The sequence below is a fragment of the Lolium rigidum genome, chromosome 3 (genome assembly GCF_022539505.1).
Source record: "Lolium rigidum isolate FL_2022 chromosome 3, APGP_CSIRO_Lrig_0.1, whole genome shotgun sequence".
Classification (NCBI taxonomy): Eukaryota; Viridiplantae; Streptophyta; class Magnoliopsida; order Poales; family Poaceae; genus Lolium; species Lolium rigidum.
The window spans coordinates 141,760,963-141,771,476 of NC_061510.1; the positions used below are offsets into that span (position 1 = coordinate 141,760,963).

A 10,514-nucleotide genomic window follows, 5' to 3' on the forward strand; every position below is an offset into this window, starting at 1 on the left:
CACACCTCTGCAGAGTGTAATGAATCGTGACCTGTCACTCCCTGTCCCGGGTTTGGAACTGCGAACGCTGCTGGAAAGGAGCTCCATGAAGTTCTAGTAAACCGGTGAAGGCCGACTGGACATAGTTCTTCCGAATAAAAGTAACCTTTTGAAGAAATGGTTATGAAAACCTGCATTGGAATTAGACTTTCTGGTCTAATGTTGTAGCTAGTGCATTAAACACCTCTTTCCTATAATGAACTTGTTGAGTACGCTCGTACTCATACCACTCTTAAATCCCCTGCTTAGATATGGAGGCATTGAAGGAGGATCTACTGTGCAACTCAAAGGCCGAGGAGTCAACAACTACTTCAAGAGACAAGACCATGTCAGAAGAGTCAGATACCACATCCAACAAGGAGAAAACCTAGATTAGCAATAAAAGGGAACTAGCTCCCTAAACCCAGCTCCTATTTAGCTAGAATCTATTCATAGCCTCTATAGCTAGTTAAATACTCTACAAATAGAGTCCGTGATAAGATTAGACTACGAGTCGTTCTTCTGGAATTTAATTGAAGTTTTACCTCATTGTATATTAGGAGGCTGTGTGGATCTTTTGTAAAGAGTCAATGTTGTAATTCTATACACATGCCTTGGACCCGCATATGTTTCTGTTGTACCACTCTGAGCGATGTAATACTAGTGGAACGGTGTTTCATTGGTGTTATATCAGACTTGCATACTACACCATGCAGTGGTATGCCGGGTCACCACACCTTTGATGTCCTTTAGCTTGAACATCCAAGAGCAATCGGTGTTCGTCTTGAGGATGATCGTCATGGGGACGGTGCCAAGGTACATATGGAAGCCTATTGGGATTGGGAGCATTTCCAACCCCAGAGACAACACTTTAGCAAAGTGGGTTGGTCCGACGTCATCATGGAAATGGCCAACCTTCGCAGGCCTCCCCCCTAAGCCTGTCAGCGCTTCCTTCTCCATCATCGTTGGAACAGTCCTCGCCAAAGAGGCTGGCCGATACACCCATCATCATCTTCGGGCACTACAAAAAGAAGAAGCAATTTGAATGAGCAAAAATAGAAGTTTGGCATTGATAAAATGAGAAAGGATGCATGTATAGTCTCATATTACAGTATGGTTGTGAGGCCAAATGAAGCATATGCTTTATGCCTCATAGATCCACTTTTCGGCACATATGACATTATCTAACGGAGAAATGTGCACATGCCTCACTATTTGTACACCGTTCAAGTTCAGAAAGTAAAATTCTACCACCACTGTGTGACATTTCAATCATGGCAAAATCAGGACAAAGACGACATCATATCATTGATCACCACTGGAAAAGGAATTGACCGGAAAATAAATCTAGTGTACAAGCAATCTTGTTGCACATAGGACTATGTTTACGGCCAACCCCGGCCCTTTGCCTTGGATTGTGGCACATAAACATTATTGTCCATAGCGGAAACAAGAGCCGAATCATGATGGGAGAGAAGATATACGGCCTCAAATCATTCAATACCACAATTGATGCTATTCAACCAACTACAAGGCACTTAGGAATGTTTGTTCTTTGTATAAGGTTGGATATCGTCAATTGTGGTTTCATTTGGTTGACATGCCCTGGAAACATAACAGATCACACACAAATGCGTACAACAAAACAATGTTCACATTTCAAACATAGCCTAATTATCCTACATTACATGCTCGCATTTTTTCAGCACTCATCACAAATTGCCCAAATCCTCTTCAGCTTCTCCTTGTTTAAGTGACCTATTTTTAGGAGATCATACACCATATACTTAACTTTTTTTTTCTTCCTTAAGACCCAAGTTTTCTTACCTCTAGCCCTCTCTTTTCCCCTCCCACTCCTCATTCCCAGCCATCATGACTTATGCTTGTGTTCTCTGCACATTCTTCAACATAGCTACCCGATTCTTCAAATCATCCCGCTCATATTGGGCTCAATTCTGAACAAACTAGGGTTTATTACTACAACCTCATATAATCATCGGCGTGAACATGGATAGTCAGGCCGGCTCATAAAACATATCACGAGCAAGTGGATGTGATGTTTGATCAGAACATGTTGCATGATCTAATAATGGACTTTGATCATGGCACTAGGTTTTGAATAAACAATCTCTCTAGTTGCTAAGCACTAGTGTATAATCATGGGCTTGAACAGTAAACTCCCAATCTAACTACAATTGAACGTAAAAAACCAGATTTTGCCTTTAAGGCAGGATCATTGTTGCGAAATCCAAGACCATGAACACCTATCTACCGATTGGAAGACTATTCATGCTAGATAAGGAAGAACAACCCAATATAACCGCTAATTACACAGATCTAGAATGCATGCCGCGAAATTAGCCTACATCAAACATCGCAGAACCACATATCTATAAACGTTGAAGCCTAAAAGCTTGGATTCGGGTCTTACCACCATGGATGTCTTTGTTGAGCAGAGCTTGAACCGGAGAAGAGGGGGTCCGTGCACGCGAGGACGAATGATTTGGTTGATGGCGTCCGCGAATGCTGGCTCTTCAGTCCTGCTCGCGGTGGTCTTCGATCTACCACCAGCAGTACAACCGCTGGTGGCGAGAGGAAAGAGAAGGGAGAGGAGAGGGCGACTGAGAACGGGCAAGAGTGAGAGGGGGCGGTGACGAGATTTATGGCGGGCTTTCTCGAGATGTCGCGGCGTCTCCCGCTCTTCCCGACACATGCATCATTTTGCCCCCTCGCGCTCGCTAGCGCCTGGCCACAGAGAAACAGCCGAACCAAGCATTCTTCTTGGGCCATATTAGGCCTTCAGCTGAGCTGCTTTGAGAATCGTGTTGTACATGTAATTTTTTTCGTTGTGACCTACCAAACATCCGTTTTTGCCCAACTAATGCGCGAAATCGTTAAAAAAAGGCCGACCTTCGCGAAGGGAAGGCAACTCGCTCCGCACGCGACAAGTGGCGCGCTGTGGTGCCAGAAAATCTCTGAGAAGTGGTCTCCCTGCTCGCCACGTGTCGCAAGGGGAAACAAGGTGGGGATGTGGGAGGAGAGAGAAGATCGGGTTAGTGTCGGTTTTTCCCTTTTTCTTCTAGATTCGTTTTTTCAAAATGAAATATCTTGAGAACCGTAAGTCCAAATTGCGAACCGTTTTCACTTTTGAGATCCTCGCGTCGAGATCTTCAAAACTAGATCCCATGTTGATAGGTTTGGAGATACTTTTTTTTGTACTTCCAATAATATTATGATTGTACCGTGGTGTGTACTCTAATCGTACTCGTGTTTCAATCGATAAGTACTTCGTTTTTAGTGTTTTTGGTGCAATTTTTCCCTTTATTCGCTAATCGTACTCTTCCGTGTGCGGGATCGTACTCGTACTTTACGCGTACTGATCGAATCGCTCGTGTGCGCCATCGTATTTCGTACATGTACTTGCTCGTGTTCACGACCGTACTCGCTCGTATGCGCGTTTGTACTCGCTCGTCGTGTGGATCGTACTTTGTACTCGCTCGTGTGTTCAATCAGTACTCGTGTGTTGTGCGTGATCGTACCGCCTAGCATGTACAATCGTATCTCGCCTACGTGCGTGGATCAGCATTGTACTTCGCTCGCGTGTTCAATTGTACTTCGTGTGTTATGCGTGATCAGCATTCGTGCCGCGTGCGTGACTATACCTGCTCGTGTACGTTACTGTACTTACATACATGTATTCCGTCCTTGACTGTACATACACTTGATTTTTGCAAGAGCTAGCTAGCCATCGAGCGATCTCGAGCTACTAGTACTTCCCTTGTGTGATTTCAGCTGCGCGCGTACTCGTTCGCGGGATCGTTCCGTACGATGGGCAAGTACGCGCGGCGCGCAGGAGTCGTTTGCTTCGATGCCACGCGTCGTACGTACGGGGGCTAATCAGACCTTTGGGAAGGTTGGCCTCCAGGGAGTGATACCCACTAATGCGAAAGGCATTCTCCAGCAACCGCCAACCAAACACGCCTGAGCGAACGAGGAAGCAGTAAAGCCCAGCCCATACCGTGTCAAAACTAGGCCCAGAATGCAGACGCGGTTCCCCAACCAACCAGGCTTTCCGGTCCGCTGTCCATTTTGGGGTCCGAGTGGTCATAAACCCTTCTCCCTCCCCGACCTCCTCCTTCCGGCTTCCCCCCCCTAGACTGCGCGGCCGCGAAGCCAAACCCTAGCCCCCGTTCCCCTTCCACTCCCCGGCCTGTTCAGGTACGATTTTCCCCCCTCCGGATCTCCTCCGTGCTCCCTGCTACGAATCGCTCTGTTTCGCTAGGTTCTCCTGGGCGGGTTGTTCGGGGTTCCATTTCGAATGGGGAGACCTAACCACACGGTTTCGCTCCGAATTTTCGGATGATTTACCTTTTCTTGTTTCTGTTTGACTGGGGGTATGCGCGGGCGATTCTTGCGATTTTCTTTTTGGTTCGGCTGTGTAGCTCGCAGGATCTGACCGTCTTCCCTTCTTTGGGTGCAGCGGGGAAGGATGAGCAGGCGTTGGAGCAGGACGATCTATGTTGGCAACCTCCCCGGCGACATCCGGGAGAGGGAGGTGGAGGACCTCTTCTACAAGGTCCGAGGATTTATTCCTTATTGTCCTAAAATACGAGTCTAAAGAGCTTTCTTTTGCTTCGCGTTCGTTAGATTCAACTCCTTGATGGAACAGTTGCTGCTGCTGTATTTCTGAGCACGATTCTGTGTAAGGATCTAATATTTATTGCCCTGTTCATGCAGTATGGCCGTATTGTTGATATTGACTTGAAGGTTCCTCCAAGGCCGCCCGGCTATGCTTTTGTGGAGGTAATATACTACTGAATGCTTTGGACAGTGCTTAATCTTTTTTTGCTCCTCCTGTTGAGACAACCATGGGAGCAAAAACTTACACAGTAAGCTTCTCTATTGCTTTGTAGTTTGAAGATCCTCGTGACGCTGAAGATGCTTGTGCTGGACGGGATGGCTACAACTTTGATGGAAACCGTCTAAGAGTAATCACGATATACATTTGATAACTTAGCTCCTTTTAATCTCTTTGATATCTCTGTGTAATAGCCACTCCTGTATTGCTTGTGCAGGTGGAGCCTGCTCATGGCGGAAGAGGTAGTGGCGGCCCCTCTCATGACCGTCCAAGCTTTGGCGGTGGTGGTGGTTTTGGAGGTGGCGGCGGCGGTGGACGCCGTGGTGTGTCCAGGCACACGGATTACCGTGGTATGGCTTTTATAAATAGTGAAAATGATGTTTAATACAGACTTTTGCCAGCAAGCTTAATTATCTGCAATATTGTTGTACACAGTTCTGGTTTCTGGTCTGCCTTCTTCTGCGTCCTGGCAAGATTTAAAGGTTTTTTAACCACCTTTTCTTACTCGGTTCTAGCATTGAATATCATTCTTTCATCGGACCAACTAATCTAGCCTGAGCAATTATTTGTCCAGGATCATATGCGAAGAGCTGGTGATGTTTGTTTCGCAGAAGTCTATCGTGAAGGCGGCGGTAAGCTGGATTTGGAACTCATCTTTAATTGTTATTAGTTGGCTTTATCATAACTGTTAGTAAGCCAGTGAAGCTTGTACATAGTGTTATAGTTCTGCTGATAATTTTCTTTTCAAGAAAAACTCCTTCTGAGATCCCTTCTTCAAAGTCCCAGCTCCAATTCTCTACCCCTCAACTTACATCCGCCCATTTTACCAGTACATATAAGAATAGCACCTCAAGCTAGCGAATTTCTGAATGCATAGAAATTCCAAGCGAAATTCCTACAACTTACATTCAATCATTTACCAGTACCTATAAGAATACCACTTCAAGGTAGTGAAAATCTTAATAGCTAAGACAACTTCTTACTGAAATTCCTAATACCAGCAAGTAGATTCAATTAAGTCACTCAACACATCTTTCTTTTTCTGTTTGTCCAAATTCTGAACAAAATCTATTTGATGGTCCTACAAAAGAGCATTCTTCATACTTTGTTTTCTTAGAAGTTGGTTTTCTTTCCCAGTACAGATAATTTGTTTCCCTTGTGCTTCTGTTGAGGCTGCAGCTTTTCTACTGTGCTATGGGGCTTTTTATGTGCCTGTGTCATATTTCGTAGTTTATGCTGTGAAATTTTCCTTTAATTACTTGATTACCATGACAATGTTTTTTTCCTTCATGGGTATATTACTCCGAAGCAATAATCATTCCTTGTAAATTATTATTAGTCAATGTCATGACCTGTGTTTTTATTTTGTTACAGGCACAATAGGGATTGTTGACTACACAAACTATGATGATATGAAATATGCTGTAAGTCCATATTAATCTGTTTTATTGCATGTTTCTACATTTGTTTTATCTGTTTGTCTGGAGAATTTTATTGGAGGACCTTTTCTGATACTTACCTATAATAATACATAAATATTGCATTGTATAGAAAATTATTATGCTGTAATTAGGTTGTGTAGTTCACTTTGTATGTTTTTGTTGTTTTAATACATCATCTTGGCTGTTGACCACCATTTGCAGATAAAGAAACTGGATGACACTGAATTTAAGAATGCCTTTTCTAAAGGTTATATAAGGGTAAGCACCTTTGCATCTATCCGGTTCAGTTCTTGGAAACTGGTTTATGTGGTTAACCATGCGCCTTCTTCTCTGCAGGTGAAGGAATATGATGGCAAACAAGCGCGCTCCTACTCGCGCAGCCGAAGCCCAAGTCGCAGCCGCAGCAGGAGTGCAAGGTTTATTTATCGTATTATGATGTCCTTGTTAATTGTATTGTTAAGTATCTTACCTGTATTTTAATTGTGATACACAGCAAATCTCCCAGGGGCCGCTCAGCATCTAGGTCCAGATCAAGGTCTGTTTCTTCCCGTTCTCGGTCGGCATCTAAAGGACGTTCCCCATCAAGGTGATATACATTAATCCACTAGGCTTCCAACCTCAACCTCAAATAGTACTAAGTTATGTTTTCATCATGGGTACATCATAATCTAGTCTGCATCTCATAATTACTTATTTCTGTTTGTGATACATTCGCAAATAAGCTTATTAATTTGTACTTTTAAAGAATGTATCTCTGCTCTGTGATCTTCATTGGCCTGATAGGATTGCTGACTGTTGCAGTCGCAAAATATGTGTCTGGTGTCTTATCATGTAGAAACTGTAGTGTCTGCCATTTGGATTTCCTTCTCAAGCACTTAGTTTATGTTATGTATGATATGAACTGCTTAGTCTCTTGTGTTTTTTGAAGACTCGATTATCTCTTCATTTTATCTGGGATTGTGCGGCGATCTAGGGATTGTGCATTAGGATATTGAGGATGGAATTTGCTCAATTTGCTACAGTTGTGTTCGTTGTATGAGGTATGCTCATTTATTGAGAGCTTCTATGGAAAACTAAAATCATCCAATTTCTTACCTAATGTACTGTAACTGATTACCATCAGAGCTTGGGCATAGCGCATTGTTTGGAATTCGGGACATAAGAGCACTAAGGATGGATTATGATGGTTCAGTGGATAGGAATGTGCTTCGAGTCCAATGCTTGAGGAATGAGTTTGTTTCCTACCTTGGGCACGCATAACATGGTTAACATGGTTGTGTCTTGCATGCACTAATAGCATTGAACAGCAGATGTTTGCATTTCTGCATGCTTTGAACTTCTGTAACTGAGTGCTTTTGTTTTCCTTGAGCTCCTTCCGCTTTGGACTCAAGCTGATAAAGGTGCATTTTGGATATTTAATTCAGCTGTTTGTGGAACTTTTGCAGATCACCAGCAAGATCCAAATCCCCGATCGCTTCTGTAAGTTCCTTTATCATAGTGATTACAGATCTCTTTTACTTCAGTTTTGTGCTTATTATGCTGTTGCTACCTGAATGTTTGTTCCCAGCCGGCAAATGGTGCCGTGGCGGCAAGTCCCAAGAAACGCACTCCAAGCAAGAGCCCATCTCGCTCACGGTCTCCTGATGTAAAATATGTTCCTTGTCCACATTTCATTGACTTCGATCACATCATGGTGGCTCTGACACTTATCTATCTTTGTTTTCAGGCGAAATCTGAATAGAAGCACTGCTGCAGATGCCTGGATATTAGTTATCCTCTATGCTTCTTGAGAACTACATGAACGTTAGCAAACTGTGCAATGAGTCCCTTCATTGTATCAACAGTATGAACTTGTACTGCTGAAGACGTCAAACTAGTCTTTATTGCTTTGATGACTGTTATTTCGTCTGCTCAATGTTACCTTGTGGATTCTGTTGATCAAATCCCATGAAAGGTGATTGTGGATTTATGTTCCAGTTATGCAACACATCGTTTCTGTTGTGTGCTGTGTTTGCATTGTTTGGCAGCACCAGCAGTCCTGCGTTTTTTATTGTGTGTTTATCTTTTTATGTTTACAGTATAAAGTATACAACAAATTATCTGGATAGAAAATCACGTTACCAGGCTAGGATAGGATAGGCTACCAGCTACCAGTTTGGTACTGCGAAAATATCATAATAGCTTTCAGGGTCAGCTACTTTTTAGAATCGAGGAAAATGACATCCATCTGGGAGAGCCAAATCAACTGGAGCAAACAACAGGTTAGAGAGAATTTCCTATAGACGAAGGGCCAACATCTTAGAAATAATCTTATACTCCGTATATAACATTACAAAGATTTATCGATCTAAACTGGGTGATCCTCTCTGGGTCATCCACCTTAGGGATAAGGACTACAGGTGTATCATTCCAGCCCTCAGTATCACGCCTGAGTCTAGAGCAAGCAAGACTTCATGTACACGTGTGATTTCAGCTCCACAAACAACCCAAAACTGTTTATAAAGCACAGCATGGAGTCCATCCGGCCCTGGGGTTTTGAAATCTTGTGAGTCTTTCATTCATAAAATCAGTCACTCTTGGTTGGAATTTTCTATAGCATGATCGGGTCAGTAGCTTGAACTTCCGATGATAATAAGTTAGAAAAGTAATCCAAAACGAGAGGTTTTAAAGCTTCAGTACCTTCTACCTAGGCATTGTCATCATTCAACAATTTCTTGATATAGTTTTTCTTTCGCCTTGCCGATGCAAATTGATGGAAAAACGCAGTATTTCTATCACCGAATTGGAGCCAGTTCTCTCTCGACCATTGAAGCCAATGGATTTGTTCTTGTTCAAAGAGCAACTTGACCATGCTTGACATTTCTTTCGCTAGATTTTCATTCTCCTCCGTTAACGGCCCATTCATCGCTTTCTCGAGACGTCGTTGAGCCCTACTGAGACGACACTTCGACTTCTTCATAATGGCCTTATCCCATGCATGCAATGCCTCGTGCATGTGGCTTAGCTTGCTCAGAACGCCACCAGAGCTGGTCGCCGCCGTCGGTTTCCTGGCCTGCTGGACCGTTTGGTGAAAACCTTTTTCCCGAAGCCACTTCGCTTCAAAACGCCGAGGTCCAGGACGTTGTTGTAACGCCTCCGTCTGGTATTCAATATCTAGTAAAATTGGACGATGGTATGATTTGGTATACTGTAAGTGCTGTAGAGTAGCACCCGTGGGCACCACGCTATCAAGCCTTATGCTTCCACGTTTCCAAGTAAAATTGGTCCCCAATAAAACCCAAATCCTCCAATCTGAAAGAGCATCAAGGAAGGCTTGCATATATACAAGAGGGCGTTGGCGACCCCCCTCTTTCTCATGGGAAAGTAGTATCGCACTAAAGTCACCAATAATAAACCATGGCAAATCATATTGTCCATTCAATTCCCTGAGTTTCTCCCATGTTTTATATTTGTCCTCCCACTTTGGCTCCATAGCACCTAGTGAGCCTCCACACTTTCTCAGGTCCTTCAGTCACCCGTACATCAATATACTTTTGGAGCTGAATATATTTGTTCAACAATAATATCTCTTCTCCATAAAAGGATTACACCACCGCTTCTGCCATCACTAGGGTTTACTATCTTGACATCCATATTTAACTTTCTTCTCAAGCATTGTGCTGGGCATTCATCCAGGTGTGTCTTTGACAAGAAAACAACATCGAGACTACATCGCCTTCGGACATCCGAAAGCGCAAGAACTGTCGGGGCATTACCCGAAACCTCAGGCCTAAGATCCTCATTGCGACCAGACGGAGTCCTCTCCGGACCCGCTGATCCTAGTGAAGGGGAGTTAGCTCCATTCTTCTTGGTGCGTTTCTTACGATCCTTACCATCTACGAAATCTGCAAGAGATTTCCCATCCGATATCATAGGAGCCGGTTCATTACCTTTTCCATTCTCATTTAATAAATCAATAACATTTTGTTCCTCTTCTCCCATATCTAGTGTCCTCTTAATTTGCACTTGTATTAGTTAGATCAGGTCCGTACCATGCGTCTTCACAGGGCTAGAAGCTGTGCCAGCAAAATCAACATATGTCGGCTTCGTTCCAAGGAAGCCTTAAGCATTATATCTCCAAGGTGTTATAGACCTACTCCGATCGCTTGGATATCTTACCCTTCATGCGCCAACTCCATCCCATGCAAGCCTAGTCT

At 43.6% G+C, this 10,514-nt stretch overlaps 1 protein-coding gene across 3 annotated transcripts; it reads left to right on the plus strand.

The window, feature by feature from the left end:
• The first annotated feature begins 4,147 nt into the window (after positions 1-4,147).
• On the plus strand, positions 4,148-8,319 carry LOC124702414 (serine/arginine-rich splicing factor SR34A-like). Of its 3 annotated transcripts, none has more exons than XR_007002454.1 (14): positions 4,148-4,236; positions 4,499-4,594; positions 4,756-4,821; positions 4,932-5,006; positions 5,094-5,226; positions 5,312-5,358; positions 5,451-5,508; positions 6,251-6,300; positions 6,520-6,576; positions 6,655-6,734; positions 6,812-6,904; positions 7,247-7,358; positions 7,442-7,797; positions 7,886-7,969. XR_007002454.1 is itself a non-coding variant. In XM_047234555.1 (14 exons), the coding sequence occupies exons 2-14, from the start codon at positions 4,508-4,510 to the stop codon at positions 8,057-8,059; spliced, it is 873 nt and encodes a 290-aa protein (XP_047090511.1). In that variant the 5' UTR covers positions 4,148-4,236; positions 4,499-4,507; the 3' UTR covers positions 8,060-8,319. The 3 variants fall into 3 exon arrangements, 1 of the variants encoding a protein (XP_047090511.1); XR_007002455.1 differs by having other exon boundaries at positions 7,292-7,358; XM_047234555.1 differs by lacking the exon at positions 7,247-7,358 and adding an exon at positions 8,045-8,319 and having other exon boundaries at positions 7,764-7,797; positions 7,886-7,963.
• Positions 8,320-10,514: the final 2,195 nt, after the last annotated feature.

Bases quoted from the DNA above. Each gene is read 5' to 3' on its own strand.
- LOC124702414 (XM_047234555.1), top strand. From the start codon at position 4,508: ATGAGCAGGCGTTGGAGCAGGACGATCTATGTTGGCAACCTCCCCGGC. The intron at 4,595-4,755 runs GTCCGAGGATTT...CTGTTCATGCAG, and splicing joins TGGAGGACCTCTTCTACAAG to TATGGCCGTATTGTTGATAT. The intron at 5,007-5,093 runs GTAATCACGATA...TTGCTTGTGCAG, and splicing joins TTGATGGAAACCGTCTAAGA to GTGGAGCCTGCTCATGGCGG.